Below are 20,437 nucleotides of genomic sequence, written 5' to 3' on the forward strand. Positions count from 1 at the left end.
AAATGTTCTCATGTACAATATTACTGCACTCAAATAAACAATAATCAAATGCAAAGGGAATAGTTTGTACGTTTATGTTTCAGTACTGGCCCTTTAAGAGGCAGCCATGATGCTGATGTGGCCCACGGGGAAAATAAGATTCGACACCCCTGCTCTAAAGCATTGATGGAGATGCAGAAACGTCTTTCTCAAAGTGGCACGGCGTCCAAAATAGAATAAGCTTATGGAGCTGGTTGAATAGCAGCAGATAAAACAATCTGTGAAAAGGTCAAATTTGACACATTCAAACCAGCATCTATTCACGGGAGACGTTTTTAGGATTTAGGAACGCAAAGAATGTTGAGAAGAAAATATAACATTTCGGTAACCTTACATCTGCTCGTAGGATTTTAAATCCCTCCTCCTCCCCTCCTCTCCTTTCCAACCGTATGGTGGCCCAGATGGTCCGGCCTAATGGGAATAATAGTAGCAGACTAATGCAATGTTGAACAGTGACAGTACATTAATGTGAACGTGTTGTCTCATTAGCATTAGCCTGCTGTTAGGATGGCAGTCAAAAGGGGAGGAGGAGAGGGGGATGGGGGGGGGGGTCAGTGTGTCCGAGAGGGGCTGCCGTGGATGTTACCGTGAATCTTGGTTGAGGGAAGAAGTTGAGATCCAGGTTGAAGAATTTCAGCGAGGGGATAAGGCGGGAAAAGAGAAAACGCCGCGGTCGGCAAAATGAGACCGATTGGTTACGTCTCGATCGGTCGACCCGTTCTTCAAGGTGACGATCTTTTTCCTTCTCTCAACACTTTTTCCCCCTTTTTAAGTTGTCGCTGTGAAGACGCATTTATCTTCTCGTGATTACGCGTCACAGGATAAGGCTGACGGTGCCTCTCCCAAATGTTCTTGTTGTCAACGAACCCCAACAAAAGGACCAACGAGCAACTGTGTGTTAGTCCATCTCCCAGTACCCTGTCTTTTTTTTTTTGTTCTTGAAGACTCAAAATGGTAACAGTGTGTTAATTTTTTTTTCAAACAGCTAAAAAAAAGGAAATAATGCATTACATTTTGACTTTTTTCATCTTCGGTATTTCACACCAAAAGCCGTGTGTTTATGGGAATGACTCAAAATAAACTCCAATGTGTGTGTGTGTGTGTGTGTGTTCGTGGTAATGAAGGAACATGTCACCCAGTGCCATGTATGGCTCAATGATGTGTTTTTAATACATTTTGGGAACAACTATGGAGATGAATCCATTCTCAGGTTCAGTCTTTTCACAGGATTCGTTGGCAATAGGAGAAAATAATAAGCAGCGCCAGCCTTATCCTATGAAACCAAAGTCGTCTCAGTCACATGTAAGGATCCAGCAGAGATTGTGCAGCCTGTAGAATAATATAATGTTTGTTCTCTGCCGTGTTCTTTGTATCTCCTCTGTGCGCCCAGTCTGTGTCTATTGGAGGAGTTGGACTGTAGTTGTAATGAGTTGGAGTCGTTGCCTCCCACCATCGGCTACCTGCACAACCTGAGGACCTTCGCTGCCGACGAGAACTTCCTCTCAGAGCTGCCGCGGGAGGTAGGAAGACCAACACCTGAGGACCACACACACACACACACACACACATCCTCATTTTATTCGAGACCCCAAACAATAAGTTGATGAAACTATTTCATACAGCAAATGCCACACGTGTGTTTCTTCCAGCTTCTCAATTGTGAAACAGTACTGCTTTTTTTTCTTTTTCTTTTTTCTTTATATATCTATAAAAAACATATTTGGAAATATTGACAGGTACATGCACTTCAACTGACACTTTCATTGTTTTCCATCTTTTTGTTGACATATACACTACCGTTCAAAAGTTTGGGGTCATCCAGACAATTTCGTGTCTTCCATGAAAACTCACTTTTATTTATCAAATGAATTGAAAATTGAATAGAAAATATAGTCAAGACATTGACAAGGTTAGAAATAATGATTAATATTTGAAGTATTAATTTTGTTCTTCAAACTTCAAGCTCAAAGGAAGGCCAGTTGTATCGCTTATATCACCAGCATAACTGTTTTCAGCTGTGCTAACATAATTGCACAAGGGTTTTCTAATCAGACATTAGTCTTCTAAGGCGATTAGCAAACACAATGTACCATTAGAACACTGGAGTGATAGTTGATGGAAATGGGCCTCTATACACCTATGGAGATATTTCATTAGAAACCAGACATTTCCACCTAGAATAGTCATTTACCACATTAACAATGTATCGTGTGTATTTTTGATTAATGTTATCTTTATTGAAAAAACAGTGCTTTTCTTTGAAAAATAAAGACATTTCTAAGTGACCCCAAACTTTTGAACGGTAGTGTACAAACAGACAACAAACCCGCCCCTCCCGCCGGTACACCCGCCGAGAGTACAGGAAAACAAATGCATACAAATAAATAAAAAGAGTGTCGCCTTATTTCGCCGAGCCAGACGTCCGCACGTAAACACGCATCTTTGCTTTCTATGACTGTAAATGAATTCTCTCCGGTCGGCCAGACACAATAAGCCATGAGGGAGTTGTCAACTATAGCCCGAAAATTCTTCATGCATAGCACTGTGACGTAACTTGTTTCAAGGCGTCCCCTATGTGTGTGTGTGTGTGTGTGTTTCAGATCGGTAACTGTAAGAATGTGACGGTAATGTCGATGCGGTCAAACAAATTGGAGTTCCTTCCCGATGAGATCGGACAGATGACCAAACTACGAGTTCTTAACCTCAGTGACAACAGGTACACACACACACACACACACACGCAACACTCTCTCAATGGCCGTTTTGGTTCTGTCGCTGCTCTCACGACCCGCAGTTGCCATGGGAACGGGTGAGTGTGTTGCCGTGGTTACGCGATCTGCGGGCTGTACAGTTCGTGGGCATAAGAAACATCTCTCTTTTCTCTCTCGCCCCTTCCTGCCTCTCTCTCTCTCTCTCAGGTTAAAGAATCTCCCGTTTACCTTTACGAAGCTGAAGGACCTGGCAGCTCTCTGGCTTTCTGACAATCAGGTGACTCCTCCCACACTCTTACCAAGACATCAGTCACATATAAATAATCAGGATATATTAATGTTATATTAAAAAGTGGAACTCGACTTTTATGGTGAAACATTCTTATGTAACGTTTCGTAATATGCGTAAACTAAAGAGGGATTTCCTCTGTGAGAGTTCTCCACCACCCCTCCCACACCCGGCCTTAGTGGACTCTCCCGCTCGTCATACTCAAGATTGTACCATCAAACTTTCAATAACAGTCGTCCTTGCACTACGTCACTATGGATGCAAAACAACGTCAACATTAAACAAACCCGTGGTGAGAAAAAAATGTCGAATGCCAAAAAGAAATCGGATAGCAACAGTGTCGTTTTATTTCCGCGTGATGTCAGCTTGACATTCAAATGAGTGTTTTTACTCCGTCGGCCGCTTGTGTCGCCTGTCAAGCTCCGGATAACCAGAAGAGACAATCAATCAGACATTCTAACCACAATCTGTTTGTTTTCAAAATGATGACTCGGTTTAGATTAGGAAATAGGGAATAACATGTGGTCAGTGAACGTACCCTCAAGAATACTAATGTTATTGTGTGTGTGTGTGTGTGTGTGTGTGTGTGTGTGTGTGTGTGTTTTCAGTCCAAGGCTCTGATCCCTCTGCAGACAGAAGCCCACCCTGAAACCAAACAGAAGGTTTTGACCAACTACATGTTTCCTCAGCAACCGCGACAGGACGAGGGTACAAACTGTAACTGTGTGTGTGTGTGTGTGTGTGTGTAGACATGGTAAAAAAGCCCAATCAAATTTATTTTCTGACACTTGGCAATAATTCAACTTTAGCATTTGTTACATTAGGATGTTCTGTGCTCTGTGTCGCATGAACGTGTGTGTGTGTGTGTGTGTTTGTGAATTGAAATGAAGTGTAGCGTGGATATAAATACCAGTGTGTCTAACATCTAGACCTATTGTGTGCAGATTACCAGTCGGACAGTGACAGCTTTAATCCGACACTGTGGGAGGAGCAGAGACAGCAGAGGATGACTGTGGCCTTTGAGTTAGATGACAAGAAAGAAGAGGAAGACAACTCCGGGAAGGTCAAGGTCAGCTTGACACAAAAGAAATACAAATGAATGAAATAAATCTCTTTATAGAAGTCACGTTGTCTCGTTACCTTCGCATTGAAAATGCGGAAGATTATGTTTTGATCGCCGTGTATTTATTTATTTATTTATTAATTATTTATTTATTTATTTATTTGTATGCGTGTTAATCGCATGACAAAAAAAGTTTTAAACCGAACCGCATGAAATTTGGTGGGATGATTGGTTATTATCCGGGGACCATTTGATTAGATTTTGGGATCGATCGGGTCAAAGGTCAAGGTCATGGAAAGGTAAAAATCTTCTTTTTACCATAGCGCGGTCAATTTTTATCCAATTGGCATGCAACTAATGCCAAAATGTTCATAATTCAATGCCCAATCTTGTGATATGCGAAGGTATGCACTCTACTGAGTGCCCGTTCTAGTTTGAGATGTTTTAAAATAAAGTTCCACCGATGCGAACACACTCCTTTGTATCGTTTCTCACAAATTCTTGCGAAGTGTATGTTCTTTATATGCTATGTGTACACTCAACCTAATTTTCATGTTTGTGTATAGGTGGAGATAAACCTAAAGCGCTACCCAACACCCTACCCCGAGGACCTTAAGAAAATGGTCAAGTCAGTGCAAAGCCTTGTGGGAAAAAACGTACACGGCGGACACGGGCACCAGCACCAGCACCAGCACCAGCATCAGCACCAGCACCAGCTGAGCACAGGCACCGCCACCTCGGCAGGAACCAACATGGAACACACACACCTCAGCAAAGACGAGTACGAGCCTCCGTGGCCCCTGCCCCCCAAAGAGGTAGGAAACACACACATGCTCACACATGTATGTCTTAAATAATCACGACTGTGTGGTACACATCGGTGTATCAGTGTGCACGAGACACGCAGCACAACGGATCTGTGTGTGTGTGTGTGTGTGTGTGTGTGTGTGTGTGTGTGTTCCAGGTGATAGACAGAGATATGCAGGACTTCTCTCAGTCTCAGCTAATGGATCAGGGATCAATGCATAACTCTGGCATTGACATACCCAAGAGGAAGGACAAAGAGGACCTGACGGAGAGCTCAGAGGTTATTTACACACACACACACACACACTCACACACATGCACACAAACACACAAAGTACATTCAAACTGAGTGTGTGGCTCCATACCCTATTTGGTGTTTTTAGCTTGTTGTTATGCAGTTATATCAAGTCAAATTCATATGTTTTTTATGTCACCATTTTTTTTAAATTATTGTTAGCAGGATAATAATTAAGGACAATGTCAATCAAATGTATACCTAAACTACATATTCAATGTTGTGTGAGAGTGTCTATTAGTTGGACATCTAAAAGAGGCATTCATGTATTTTTTCTTTCTTTCATTGTGCTACTTGAGATGAAATACTCAACATGGTCCCTTTTAAATGTACCAGCAACTCTTAAATACATAGTCACATGTTAATAATTTATCTTTTTTACTTAGTTACACTACCGTTCAAAAGTTTGGGGTCACTTAGAAATGTCTTTATTTTTCAAAGAAAAGCACTGTTTTTTCAATAAAGATAACATTAAATTAATCAACAATACACTCTCTACATTGTTAATGTGGTAAATGACTATTCTAGGTGGAAACGTCTGGTTTCTAATGAAATATCTCCATAGGTGTATAGAGGCCCATTTCCATCAACGATCACTCCAGTGTTCTAATGGTACATTGTGTTTGCTAATCACCTTAGAAGACTAATGTCTGATTAGAAAACCCTTGTGCAATTATGTTAGCACAGCTGAAAACAGTTATGCTGGTGATATAAGCTATACAACTGGCCTTCCTTTGAGCTTGAAGTTTGAAGAACAAAATTAATACTTCAAATATTAATCATTATTTCTAACCTTGTCAATGTCTTGACTATATTTTATATTCAATTTTCAATTCATTTGATAAATAAAAGTGAGTTTTCATGGAAGACACAAAATTGTCTGGATGACCCCAAACTTTTGAACGGTCGTGTATGTCTTGAGTTGACAAGACATTACAATGTTGAAGCATATCTTATAACCCTCTTTAGACGTTGTTTAGAGCTTACCACTACAGCTTTAACTGACATGAGTTTCAAAGACCGAAAGGATCAGCGATATTATATTCATATGGTTAAAAAATTGATGAGCTTAAGTGTTTGAGTGAATGATTCCAGCTGCTGCTCAGTATTCACAAGGTGGCGGCCATTAACCCATTAGCTGCTAGCAAGGCGGTGTTACTGTAGCTACAGTAACACCGCCTTGCTAGCAGCTAATGGGCTACCTTTATGCACAATAGCTAATACCATTTTCTCGTAGAATGTTCCTTTTTTAAGTAACACTGCATATTCTGTCGCCCCGTTGGGGTGTTGACGGATTGGTCCACTGTGACTTAGCTTATAAACCGAAGAAAAAGAAGGAAAAGAAAAACAGAGATGGAACGAAATTGACTCGTTGTGTTTTTACCGACCAAATGTCAACTATTTATCTGTTTTTGTTTTGTATTTGCTTATTTGTTCGGTTATTTGCTGTGTTATTTACGGCGTTACTGTAGCTACCTGGTGTAGCTTTGCTAGTAGCTAATAGGCTAACTAGCAGATTTATTTGTTTTTGTTTTGTATTTGCTTATTTATTCTGTTATTTGCGGTGTTACTGCAGCTACCTGGTGTAGCTACAGTAACACTTGCTAGTAGCTAATGGGCTAACTAGCAGATTTATTTGTTTTTGTTTCGTATTTGCTTATTTATTCTGTTATTTACGGTGTTACTGCAGCTACCTTGTGTAGCTACTTGGTGTAGCTACAGTAACCCTTGCTAGTAGCCAATGGGCTAACTAGCAGATTTATTTGTTTTTGTTTTGTATTTGCTTATTTGTTCTGTTCTTTGCGTTGTTACTGCAGCTACCTGGTGTAGCTACCTGGTGTAGCTACAGTAACACTTGCTAGCAGCTAATGGGCTAACTAGCAGCTAATGGGCTAACTAGCAGCTAATGGGCTATCTCGGGGCCTCTGTCTCCTCACAGGACTCCATGGGCGGCTCTCCCAACGACATCCGCATCTCCGACATGAGGCCCACCCTGGTGGAGCCGCCGATGTACAAACCAAAGGTGGTTCTGCTGGGAAAGGACAAGAAAGGTATGCTTTATATGTGCAGCGGCACACGGAGAGAGGCTCAGAAACATACATCTCTCGACACAGTAATTGAATGTGAGATAGTGTAAAGCGCCGCGGGGCACGGTGTAATACTGTCCACTAATTAGTCACGGCGGTAAGCGGATTCCAGTCTTTAAGTGTTCAGCCTTTGGCTCGACCCTTTTTATAATGTTTTGCCTCGAAGGGCGAAGTTTACTCCGCGGTGTACTAAAGTTTTACAGATGAGCCCAATGCTAATTTCACTGCCCCATCAAAAAAAATATTTTTCTTTCTAAATAATTCACCGCCTCGATTCCGTCCACCGAACAAAATAGTTTATTATCTCGGCGATGAACTGAAGCTCGGTCTAATTCGGAGCTCACGGCGTCATTGAAATCTACTCCGTTGTCAGGGAACTGGCTGTGAAATGATTAAAAACTCAAACGGCCTGGCGGTCCTGGCGGGTCTAAATTCTTAATGAAGGGTCGAGTGGCGAAGTTATTAAGAAGCTTTCTGCGGTTGGTTTTGTCAAGAACTTAATAGGCATGACTCGTGAGCCCGCTGGCCCCTTTCTTTACGTTGTTCGACAAACGTTGCGCTGGTTTTGATTACGCTTTCTTTCCAGGTCCATTTTAAAAGAGCTTTTTTCATTTAAATGGAATTAATGTCGTCAATTAAAGGTATTTTGAAAACTCTGAAACTCTAGTTTTATAACCAAGTGTCAGGGCAGTGGTATCAATATTGTCCAAACATATAAAGAGAGCACTACAGAAATCTGGGAGAAGAGACATGAAAATATTATGAAAGAAATGTGATTTTTTTTAATGATGTAGTATACAGGCTGCAATGCAAATGGTGAGCTGGGATTTGGGAGGGTTTCTTAGTCAAATTAAGGCTCTATATCTTTAAAGTAAGATTACATTTGTGAAATCTGTTGGTTTTCATGTGAAGATGATTTCTTAGCTCTGCTTTATAGATCCACTCGCGGCCATTTCCCCTCAACCTCAACCTTCAACCTGCTCATTAGGTGCAAACACAAAATACATCTGCAGCTCCAACTAAGGATTTTTTTAATGAATAATAATAATCTTTGATGAGCCTGTTCATTCGAATGGGATGTAGAGAAATCAATCAGCTGGTCACAGAAACTACAGTTTAAATATGGCCAGAAAAGTGTCGTTCAAATCACCATTTAGATAATGTCAATAAAAACAGTATCGCTTGGCATCTCGATAAAAATCCACATCAGGGATGAGATACAGACTGTTTTTTTTCCAGACACGATGAACCACAGGCACTTCAGCAGAAGAAGAGAACGTGACGTTCCCACTGAACAGAGCTGTGTGTCTATCTCTGTCTCTCCGTCTCTATCCAGAGTCGACAGATGAAGAGGTGGATAAGCTCCACTGTCTGAACCACAGCGGCTCCTCGGCCACTTACTCCGACTACTCTCCCTCACAGGGCTCCTCTGGCTCCTCCAACCCGCCCGGCAACACACACCCACACCCACACCCACACCCACACTCTCACGCACACGCACGCACACCCACACCCACATGTTCCCGCCGTTCCGGCCCCAAACAAGGACCAGGCCCCTCAAACACACTGGACCAACAGGTAAACTGCCTCCTTTGCAATTTCATCACATCCCCTTCCGACTATCCATCATATCTTCCCCTTTTTTCCATTCCAACCAGCCCTCCAATCTCCTTCATCTATCATCCATCTGTCCAATCGCTCCATCCATCCTCTCCTTCCTCCGTCTTTTCTGTGTCTTTCTCATCTCTCTGCTCGCTCAAGGTCGGAGAGACTCATAAGGATGTAGACTTCTGTTCAGGCCTCTCTCATTTATCTTCTCATCTGCTTCAGAGCTGTCCAGTTCAGGCTTCAGTGCTATCTCGAGAATTTATTTATTTATTCTAATCCTGTTCTGAATGTATTCCTTTTTATAAATAATATCATAAAACTCAGCATATTAATATATGTAAAACTCAAAAGTTGAACTCACGATTGTTGGTGCCACAAACAACTGAGCGGCATTGTGATGAAGGATTATACACGTTCTAACATCAACATATGATTTTACTGTGGGCTGATATTGAGCTTTAATGCATCAATTGATGAATGGTCCATGTTTGGCATAATTCAAAAGGAAGGGGGGTGGGGGTGGCATTTTGATTTATTTGAGCCACCTTGGGCCAGAGTGTGCTTATTTTTCGATCATTCGGTGGCTATTGAAATGTTTATGCATTATACATCAGTGTTTTAAATTTAAAGCATATTTATTTTAAATTTGCCCAATGGCATGGTTTAAATTCACACTTCATAATACTCATGCACCAATATTTGTCTTTGATATTTAGGTACATGCATGAATGTCAGTTTGGATTATGTTTTGTGTTGATTGGATGAATATAAAGTTTAAAGCAAAAAATATATATATTCCAAAAATAACATTTATTTTTACAATCAACACTTGAAATGATGCAGGCACTTGCAAATGACACGGTAGTACAACATGTAAACCATAATTTGGTGTTTATTTTGTCTCTTTACTATTACTATTTTTATTTTATTTTTTTACAAAATGTACCAAAATACTGGCGACGAGGAATATCTCGGGTAGATAATGACAAGAATATAAATGTCTTTACTTTTATGGGTCGTGATATTTTGCAGAGAACCTTTAGAATCAAAATCCAAAATGTTTAAAAGTAATGGAACAGAAAATCTGTTTCCAGACACTTTTTTCTCAATTTAACTTCTGGGCTATAACTTCAAACAGTAACCTTTTCTATTGGAATAGTACGTGTACAATAATGTGAACAATCATGTCCTTCTCTTAACTCTTCCTATACCTCTCCACGTTCTAAGGAGGCCCCAAAGGGCGAAAGCTCGCTTTGGTATTTTTTGACATTTAAGTTGTCATTGTACACGCTTTGGGGGTTGATGTGGAGATCACAATCTGTATTATTGTCTCTTTCTCTGGGTACTTGTGCAAAGTGTAACTGCGAGTGGGAGTTGGGGAGGTTGAAGTCATTCATGTTTTCTGCTCAAGGCTGCGTCTCGGAAACATTAATTACCATAAACATGGCTGTTGGCCAAATTGATCTTCCAGAGAGAGCGAGATAAAGTAATGTTGTTCCAGTGCCCATTGGCTCTGATTAAATATACCGCACATAATTGTGGAACTTCAGTATAATTCCGTTCATTTTATAATTTTCACCGGCGTAATTACTGTTTTAATATGTTGTATCTTTGCAGACTGGCTCAGTCTTTCCCCAAACCCATCGACTCCAAGCCCCTGCTGTCTCAGAGAGAAACCCCTCCGTCAGGAACCCTGCAGCAGCGCGGGGATCGACGCCCACTGAGCGAGCCTTTCGATTGGTCTGAGGCTCCTCACTATGACAACACCGGTTTTGATCCCGAGGAGTCTCCTCTGGATCCCCCGACCTCGACTGGGAGTCAGGGAAACCCGCCGCTAAGCTCCAAACCCCGCAGCCAATCAACACATGGGCGCCACCCCCTCATGAGGCAGGAGCGAATTGTAGGAGTACCTCTGGAGCTCGACACTCAGACGCTCCCCTTCCACGACAACCAACGCTCCACTCCGGACATTGACCCACAATCCGGACATCCTTCCCAGAATCCCTGGCAGAACTGGACCAGAACCCCCAGCCCGCTGGAGGACCGAACCGCTTTTCCCTCCAAACTGGACCTGACGCCCACTTCTAGCCCCAACCCTGACCGCAAGGACCCGAGGTAAGTAAAAGGAGCTGCAACAGACCCCCAATGTGTATGTGTTCATATGAGAGGCTTTATGATCCCAGAGTTTAGAGTTTTTTTGTTTCAGCCAACCGTCACAGCCGCATTTTTACCTTGAATGTGCAATATTTTAATTGTCCTATACATTATACTCATATACATACATAGTAGTCGACCCAACACTCTGTAATAATGTAAAACACTCTTCCAGGTTTGAGAACTAATCAGTTAATTAATGAAAACGTTCATCAACAGATAATATATCAAACATTTATGCTTGTTGTCAAGCAAAAATACCCAAAATTGGCGCATTGGTGCAAATCTCGGACATGTAAGGGGCGTAGGTCTGTTAGCAGCCGTTCTTGCAGCTGTTTTAGCAACAACTTTGAAAAGCACAACAAATGTGTATGTCCTTATTACCTTAGTTTTATATACTTCTATATACTTGTTGTTTTGGTTTTACGGTTAAGATAATAAAGCTGCACCCCTTCTGACAAACGTCCCACTGTGAGGGGAGTGAGGGAGTGACTGCTGTACTATAAACCAACTGATGTCGACTGTAAATACGCAAGCATATTATTTGTGCAAAATTCCCTGTTGTTATAAAGCTCCTGGACCCCCCTCTTCATTTCTGACCTCATTACTATGAACTCTAGCCTTGTTCCAAACATATTGACACAGTTTCACGTGTCTTCATCTTTTCTTTTCTACTGCTGTAACTCTGCCCTTGTCCAAGTCTCTTTTTTTTCTTCTCTGTCTTTTGCTCCAAGGCTGGAACAAGGCGCAGGGCCTTTGCCCGGCAGCTGGTCGTACCACGAGAATCAGGCGGAGCAGAACCGGAAGGATCAGCTGAGTGTGAGCGGGGGAAACAAGGTGACCGTGGTGATGAGTAAAAGCTCGGACCGCCTTTCCCCCATGATGAGGGAGACGAGATCCAAGTTCAAGAAGTCGCAGAGTATCGATGAGATCGACATTGGCTCCTACAAGGTCTACAGGTCGGTGTTGTTGCTTTCCTTCTTAACAATAGAAGCATCAACACATCGTCACGTCAATGGGTTCAAGTCTTGTCTTGTTCCATCACCAGTATACCCGTGGACAGCTACAGTACATCCATCGAGCAACAGACTAGTTTGGACCGTCAAGACCTTCCCTGCTCCATGGAGCAGACCAACATGTCACGGTCACAGTCGGCCCCCATGTTAGACGACGAGCTGATCTTCCCGGGTCACGGAGGGAGCAACCAGAACCAGTCGGGACAGAACCAAAAACCTGCCATCCCGCATAAGGCCTACCACTTTGATCACAACTACAACCCACAGGTGAGGATCTCGTCTCTTTTCACTTGAGGGCTGTAGAAACAAGTTGGATTTTTTTTTAAGGTTCTCAGAGAGACTTTACATTCATACACCGTAGAAACAGCTACGGGGAGCAATTCATGGTTAAGTGTCTTGCTCAAGGACACATCGACTAGGGCGGGGATTGAACCGCCAATTCCCTGATTGAAAGATGTACTCGCTAACCACTGACCCGCGGTCGCCCAAATACAATTTCGACGGATCATCACTATTCTGCTCTTGCTTCTATAAGTTAGCTTAGCAGATAGCTAACAGCAGATCCATGAAATAAAGGCCCAGGAATCCGGAGTAGAGAATCTTTCTTGATTTTGAAAAGTTTAATATTCCCTGTATTAGCTCCGGGTTTGTTCTCCACCAGTAAGGGAATTATCTGTCTCTTTAGCCACTATATGTGTCCACTATGTTCGCTAATGGTGTCTGTCTGCTCTTTTGGTGTTCGTTATTTTATATTTACTTTTTTGAAAAGCTTTCATGTTCATGTTAAAGTGTACTGCAGTCATGTGAAAAGATAATCAGATTTATCGGTGGTGTTAAGTCACTCTGTAGATTATGTTTGAGAGAACTAACTTTTAGAGAAATACACTTCAAATGACTTACTGGTCACCGTTCGAACCAATCAGGTGACCATGGATCGTCGGGTCCCTCCCCCCTTCCCCAACACACCCGATTATGTCAACCACTCATCGAAAGCCTTGGAGTACATCAATCAACCAGGGAAGACCTTACCCAAGGAGTTGGTGAGCCCTCGGTATCGTGCATATCCACCGCTGGAGATGTTTTCTTTCCCCCAAACGCCAATCAACCAGGACGGTCCGCCCAGCCAGCATCAGCAGCCAATCCCTGCGCAGCGCTCAAGGCCAGGGTTTTTGAGGAGAGCAGATTCATTGGTGAGCTCCACAGAGCTCGCTATGTTCCGCAGAGTCCATGAAGCCCAGCAGGAGGAGCTGCAGGAAGCTCAGTACAGACAGCAGGTAAGTTGTCTGCTGTTTGAAACATAATGCTTCTTCAAATGAATAATAGCATGCAAACATTCATTCATTAAGCTGTATGATATAATATCTATCTACCACGTTGTCTCCAAATATCTTTTTGTTTGAATGTAGAGGTCTCTGATAGTCGTGTACTTTCGTCTCTTTAGGCGGACCCCCCTCATTATGGTCGGGCTCTGGCCTACTCCACCCCCATGGAGCACTCTGCTCTCACCAACATGGCCGACAGTCAGATGATGCACAACAAGAGAAACGGTCGCTACGACGACGACTATCCCACCTACCAGGAACAGAAGAAGCCAATGATTGGCTATCCGACCAAGAGCCTGACTCAGCGCCGCCCCCTGTCTGCCAGAAGCTACAGTACGGAGACATATGGAGCATCTCAGGTAGACCGTCTGACACTGTCTGGCCACTGTGGCCTTGTTGCCGTGTCGCCCCGCCCACACTACCCCCAGCTGATTTAGCTGTTCTCTCATCTGCCTCTTTCCTGTTGATGCGATGTTTAGACGCCAGGGTCTTTTGTTGAGATTCTGAATTGTTACTCGGAAACATCGAGGAAAAACCAGGAATGACCACAGCGGTGGGTTCAAGTTTGAGCCTGGTATGAACCTCTGGAAAAGTAGGCTATCGCTCATATGTGGTCTTTTAACGGAATGACGTTTGTCTGTAGGCGACGGATAAACAAAATAGAAAATATGGACAATAAATGACTTCCAAATAGTTGCATTTTTAAACACCGATGGATTATTTTAGCTTTATTTCAAACACATACGAAAAAGAACCACACCAAAATCCAAGTGACCTTGCTCTTGAAATGGTGGAAATCCAAGCCTGGCTGCAAATAAGAATATTTGTCGGTATTAATTAATCTGCTCATTAGCAGATGTACAGTAATACCGTAGCAAAGGTCAACGAGATGCTAACAAAGGCGAGAAAAAAGCCATATTGTGTTCCTGGATCACAGGATTGAGGTAAAACACATTTGACACTCGAGGGTCTTAAAGTACTGACAATCAGCATAGTCTTCCAAAGAGTCTTTTTCATAGAGATATGAGGAATTGGCATTGCAATATATATGTATATTACTTAATCACCCGGGTCCGGGTCGTTAGCGGGTAGAGCGCAGGTGTCTCCTTGGATCCACGTCATTCCCCTAAATCATAAACAATCCTCTCAGCATGTTCTTTCATTCATGGCTGACGGTTGGAATATTGCATCACCTGTTATGTAAACAGTGTTTGCGTTAGTTTCTTTCTTTCTTTCATCCGCCTGGATATTCTCACGTTTCCATGTAACCCTCCCGACAACCACGAGCGAGCGGGTCACTCCACTGGGCGTAACTTCACTTTCTGTTCGCCGCGCCAGCAGCTTGACTTCATTGACGGGTTCCATCGGTCCATCGGTCCATCGCTCCATCGGTCGGTCCACCACGTTGATCCACGCCGAGTTATCTGGATAACTTTCGCATGTACTGCCACGTGTCCGACGGGCGCCGGTGACTCGAAACATTACAGTTGCGTGCATTCAAGCTTAAGAAATCGACTGAAGGATAAAACGCTCCGTAGAGTCGAAGGGTCTCAGTGGGTCGGTCCCTCTGAGCGATCCCTGCCACATACACAGTCTTTTTTTTTTAGACTGCTAAAATCAAAATATTGATTAGGTAAGCTTTAAATGAAATAATTGTATTGTGATAAGTTAAGACTTTTTCTTATCGCTTTTATAGAATTGTAATCTTTTGTAATTAGGCGCGCCCAGTGTCAGCTCGTCCCACTATGGCCGCCCTGCTGGAGAAAATGCCCCCAGACTACACGCTGGCCACCCGCCCCGAGAAACCATCTGACGACACCATCAAAGTAAGACCTGGCGTACAACAGAAGCCCGACGACATCACCTCCAGGATGCCTCCCGATTGGAGGCAACAGCTACTTAGGCACATAGAGGCCAAACGATTGGACAGGGTACGTCAAGGCGAAGCAGAAACAGTGAAGAGGGAGATGCACAGAAACACACACACACACACATTCAGAAGCCCTCCCTGTCTGTATCTGTGTGAGTCTGTGTTGTAAGGTTGACCAGATATGTGTCCGGCTGCATGCGTGTCCCATTCACACTGTCGCTCTGTCGGCCCGACCTCCTGTCCGCTCACCGACGGGATATGTGCTGAAGAAATCACACGTTCCGGAAATACGCAAACACAACGTCTGCTTTGTGTCATGAACCCTGGGACCCTGTACGAAATCTAGTCATTTGATTCGTAAGATTGTTTGAGAAAATTGATTAGACCTCTTAAGTTTTTAAGGAACTTCACAGGTGCTAGAATATTAACGGTCTTCTAGGCTCCGGCTTCGTATTTACTGGATAAACACGATAGTGCGATCGATCTAGTGCTGTCAATAAAAGTTAGCATTGACATCTGGACATAGCTGTGTGACGGTGCTTAAATTAAGCATTGGAAAACATTAGCACGATCAGTTTCCAATGAGGGATTGGGCTAATCGTTGGTTTACAGGAAAACGTGCACACTAATGCTCCAATGAATTGGTCCGCCAGTTGCTGCCTGTATGACACAATGTTCTCTGTCTGTATTGACCAATCACTAGCTCACGTTTCTCTGTGCTTTCAGCAACTCTGCCCTGTTGTTGTTGTTGTTGTTGATGTCGTTTACCATTGTTATTGTTTGTTGTTTATTTGTGTGTGATCACCACGCTGCAGCCCGCTGTGTGGGCTCCCCCCCCCTCCCCCCCCCTTCACTTGCATTCACCCATGTCATGTGATGTTGTCTCCTCCAATCAGAGTGGTGTCCTAAAGCACAACACGCTCACGCTGGGCATGCTCTGTCAGGGCGGGGGTCACGGCCAGGGGCACAGCGGCACTTTGAACTTTAATCTTTACAATAACACAAATGAGCATGAGCCCCCTGCTGGCCGCTGGCTGCCACTGCCTCCTCCTCCATCTGCTAAAGCTGTGAGTATGCCCCGCGGTGCCGGTAAACCCCTGGTACTGCTGTTATCACTGCACTCTACCATTGTCTCTAATTCACGAGCTGCTACTGCCTCTTCACCCCACGACAGCAACCATGCACTTTTAAATGTGTGGCATTTGATCGAGATTATGAGAGTTACCTTGACGGGGTTCGTACGGTCATGGAAAACCTGGAAAAGTCATGGAATTTTTAAATTGTCATTTCCAGGCCTGGAAAAGTCATGGAAAAAAATTAAATCATAAAAGTTTTGGAAAAGTCATGGAAATGTGTTATAATCACATGTTCATTTACGCCGAGTTTGAAATAATTAATATGTTTTTTAAAGAAAGACACACAAAATATAAGCCGGCGTACGCTCTCAATACACAACATTTTCTAAATGTTGCATGTTTATACCGAGATTTCAGTTTGGTCATGGAAATTTGGTTTAAAGTCCTGGAAAAGTCATGGAAATCCATTGGTCAGAATGTGTAAGAACCCTGCTTGACTACTACCGCTATTTTTGAGTGTTGATGAACCGGGTATGTCAGCGTTCGAATCCCAAGAATCCCATTTCCTGAGTTTGGACTCAACTCCAAGACACTTTCCGTATCTCAAGGTTCTCAAAACGACGAGGATCGAAGCCGCCCGACCGACATTTGTCTGCGATCCCTAAAATATTCAACTGTATTCTGCCGATGTACTTTGTTGTCTGACCCGTGGAGCTGTTGAGCTTTTGCATGTCAACACTGCATTTCACCATTTCTACGACGCCAACTGACACCGAAAAAATACTCACCGTTTCGAACTGGGAACACCTTTGAAGCCCCTGAGAACTGGTTTTCTCAAACATCATTATTATGGCAGGGTTGCTCTTACTGATTTAAAGTAGGCGGGCGCCCAGTGCCCATACTCGATTGATCACGAACATCCATAGAGACTCTACAAATCCAAGCGGGCGAGGGTTGATGAATGAGTTAATGACTTCAGTTAAACGGTCATTTCCAGTAATGGTCCCTGTGTCTCTCTCTCAGACCCCCTCTCAGCAGGCTGCCATGCTGGATAATGATCAGGAGGGGCTGACAGGGAGCAACCAGTGGGCTCCATACTCACTTGGCAGGAGGGACGTCCCACCTGACACCCTCATGAAAAAGGTAAGAACTAATCACTCATTCTGTCTTCGTGTTCCGTGTTTTATCCAGCCGACAGACGGCAGGGTTCTCGTGGCTCGGAAGGAAGAAGGAAACTTCGATAATGTCTTTTTTTCGTTAAAACACATAAGCATCTCTCCAATAACCACACTGTGTGGATGTAAGTGTTTATGTGTGCTTAATTTTAATTAAATTCAGTGTATTTTGTACACCCCAAAATCAGAAATTACAAATTTGCCTCAAAGGGTTTACAATCTGTACATGTACGACGTCCCTGATCTTTGACCTCACATCGGATCAGGAACAATTTTTTTTTTTTAAACTTTCACTGGTAAAAAAATACATTTAAAAAAGTGACGAATTTTCCAAGTCTCTAACTTTCCCCCTCCGCTGTCGACAGAGCGCTCACTCACACAACGCCTCCCACCAGTCGCACAACACCATGGTCGTCACGTCCTCTTCCTCCTCCTCCTCCACTACGCCTCACCGTGTCGTCGTGCAGCAGGGCTACGACGGGATGATGAACAAAGGGGGCCAATACCAACCGGGCATGCCCTTGTCGGTGGTTCCATCTGGGGGTCCTGGGCAGTACCAAGGCAACATGTCTCAAGGTAAATGCTAAAACATCGAATTTATAGCCTGAGAAGATGTATTTTAGGGTTGAACAAGGAGTATGGTACCAGCACTTTGAGTTAGAATGTGGAAAATGTGATTATTGGGGTTGGAAGCAGTCATCTAATTACACCGGCACATCCAGTCACAGTAGAAAATTGGAAACAGATGTTGCGTAATGGTTTAGAAACTGTCAATTAAAGTGTGATTTAATGAAGGGTCACAGAACACCAACAGCCTCGGCCATTGCTATTAGCATTCGTTAGCCACTTAGCTTACCCTGGTGATCGTTTGTCTTAAATTCAGCTCAAGCTACTGCAGCAACACAAGCTGGATTAAATTAATTTTATTTTTCGATAGAGATTATTCTTTCGACGCGTTACCAATTTGTTGTTTCCCCATGCAGGCCACCCCTCCCCCGGACAGGGTTACCCCGGCCTGCCCATGGCTATGTCCCCGTCTGGGAACCAGACCCAGTACAACCCCCACTCCTCCCACACGTCCCATCAGCCTGCCACCAACCCTCAGTATCACAGCAACCAGGGCATGGTCCATAGCAACCAGGGCATGGTCCATAGCAACCAGGGCATGGTTCATAGCAACCAGGGCATGGTACATAGCAACCAGGGCATGGTTCATAGCAACCAGGGCATGGTCCATAGTAACCAGGTTGTCATGACTCACACCAACCCACGGCCTCAGAGCGCTCGCTGCCTGTTGCAGACGAAAGGCCAGAAGAGCACGGATGGTTTCCAGGAACAGGTATCTGTCTGTCTGTCTGTCTGTCTGTCTCACGGTCTGTCCATCTGTCTGTCTGTCCACCTGTCTGTCTGTCCACCTCTCTGTCTATCCACCTGTCTGTCTGTTCATCTGTCTGTCTGTCTGTCTGACAGTCCACCTGTCTGTCTGTCCACCTGTCTGTCTGTCCACCTGTCTGTCTGTCCGTCTGTCTGTCTGTCCACCTGTCTGTCTGTCTGTCTGTCTGACAGTCCACCTGTCTGTCCGTCTGTCTGTCTGTCTGTCCACCTGTCTGTCTGTCCGTCTGTCTGTCTGTCCTAAGTCACCACGTCCCACACTATCTTGGAGGTCCGTTTAAAAATGGGCTGATGTGCTCAAATGATGCTCAATACAAAATAACAAGGACAACAGATATCAATTGTGTGGGTGTATTTACAGTATAGGCTCCTGCAAATATTGATTTAAAAAAGTATTTAGAAAAAAATATATATATATATTAGGGCTGTCAGCGTTAACGCGTTAATCTATGCGATTAATTTGGCCGCGTTAACGCACTAAAATATTTTACCGCAATTAACGCAACTTTGTTTACTTCCGGTGTTCGTTGAAGTTTTTACACTCAAACCGAGTGTCAAACCGCGGCAGTACGGTTTAACACTGTTTCCGTTTTTAAAACAATTATTTCTCCGCGAAAATAAGGAGCAGAAATCAGTTTAACTCGTGGAGGAATCAGTCGGGTTTCCTCCTGCGCAGGGTTGCCAGGTCTGTGTGACAAAACCAGCCCAATGGCCAATCAAAACCAGCCCAAACCAGCCCAATGGCCAATAAAACAAGCCCAAAAAACAAGCCCAATATCAGAACTCAAAATATGCCTGTGCCAAACCATATACACTGCTTTTAAAGTCCAACAGCATTGCTATCATTGCCAAATGTATTGTAATATCTACAAAGTAACACCAAATGGTTAGTATGCCAGCATTAAAAGCAGTTTTCCCGAAACAGTTATTTCACCTAGGTCCTAAAATGGCCTTGTGTAATTAGATACAGTATATTATCATAAATAAAATATAGCTCTGTGAAGGTAGACCAATTCACTGACGGACAAACTAACCTGATGCTTTGTCTTGAGGCTTTCTCTTCCCTTTTCTCTCTTCCTCCCTGCCTGGACAACATGAATGTACTGTTTTACTTCATATGCATTTACTGTAGTTAATGCAATACCTTATTCAACTGAAACACCTTATCATGTTGCTTCACTATATTTTTATCAGATACTTATAGTTCAAACAATGTACGCACTCGACAACTGGAGAACGGAGCAGCATTTCGAATGTGTTTCCCCGTTTTGCTGTGGTTTTGGAAATCACTGTGGTGCGCACGAATCTCGGTTTTGCAGTACCGACAAAAAGCTTTGGTATCATCCCCGTTCTATCCATTCTTTAATTCCGTTTTCACTTTCCCATTCTTTCGTATATTTCTTCCCGTATTTAGCCCACTTACCGGGTGGCATGTTTCTCCAGTGTAGCTAGCTACACTAACTACCAGACCAGAGTTGGGATCGAGCGGGTCGCGGGAGACTGAGAGCGGCGAGAGCTTTAGGTGCGTGTGTG

The 20,437-nt window shown here is 43.5% G+C and overlaps 1 protein-coding gene across 1 annotated transcript in view; it reads left to right on the top strand.

Annotated features, from left to right (window-relative positions):
• The window catches only part of lrrc7 (leucine rich repeat containing 7), an 89,933-nt gene that overhangs the window by 58,840 nt on the left and 10,656 nt on the right, over positions 1 to 20,437 (top strand). Inside the window, exons 11-31 of the mRNA XM_056415027.1 lie at positions 1,430 to 1,559; positions 2,640 to 2,755; positions 2,958 to 3,027; positions 3,648 to 3,747; positions 3,984 to 4,108; positions 4,669 to 4,758; positions 4,813 to 4,917; positions 5,067 to 5,189; positions 7,144 to 7,255; positions 8,628 to 8,744; positions 8,809 to 8,869; positions 10,517 to 11,014; positions 11,788 to 12,012; positions 12,102 to 12,336; positions 12,993 to 13,325; positions 13,511 to 13,750; positions 15,110 to 15,322; positions 16,158 to 16,319; positions 17,361 to 17,480; positions 17,878 to 18,088; positions 18,496 to 18,851. Of these exons, the coding sequence (XP_056271002.1) occupies positions 1,430 to 1,559; positions 2,640 to 2,755; positions 2,958 to 3,027; positions 3,648 to 3,747; positions 3,984 to 4,108; positions 4,669 to 4,758; positions 4,813 to 4,917; positions 5,067 to 5,189; positions 7,144 to 7,255; positions 8,628 to 8,744; positions 8,809 to 8,869; positions 10,517 to 11,014; positions 11,788 to 12,012; positions 12,102 to 12,336; positions 12,993 to 13,325; positions 13,511 to 13,750; positions 15,110 to 15,322; positions 16,158 to 16,319; positions 17,361 to 17,480; positions 17,878 to 18,088; positions 18,496 to 18,851 (3,742 nt within the window). The remainder of the gene's footprint in view (positions 1 to 1,429; positions 1,560 to 2,639; positions 2,756 to 2,957; positions 3,028 to 3,647; positions 3,748 to 3,983; positions 4,109 to 4,668; positions 4,759 to 4,812; positions 4,918 to 5,066; positions 5,190 to 7,143; positions 7,256 to 8,627; positions 8,745 to 8,808; positions 8,870 to 10,516; positions 11,015 to 11,787; positions 12,013 to 12,101; positions 12,337 to 12,992; positions 13,326 to 13,510; positions 13,751 to 15,109; positions 15,323 to 16,157; positions 16,320 to 17,360; positions 17,481 to 17,877; positions 18,089 to 18,495; positions 18,852 to 20,437) is intronic.

The sequence above is a fragment of the Pseudoliparis swirei genome, chromosome 5 (genome assembly GCF_029220125.1).
Source record: "Pseudoliparis swirei isolate HS2019 ecotype Mariana Trench chromosome 5, NWPU_hadal_v1, whole genome shotgun sequence".
In the NCBI taxonomy this organism is placed as follows: domain Eukaryota; kingdom Metazoa; phylum Chordata; class Actinopteri; order Perciformes; family Liparidae; genus Pseudoliparis; species Pseudoliparis swirei.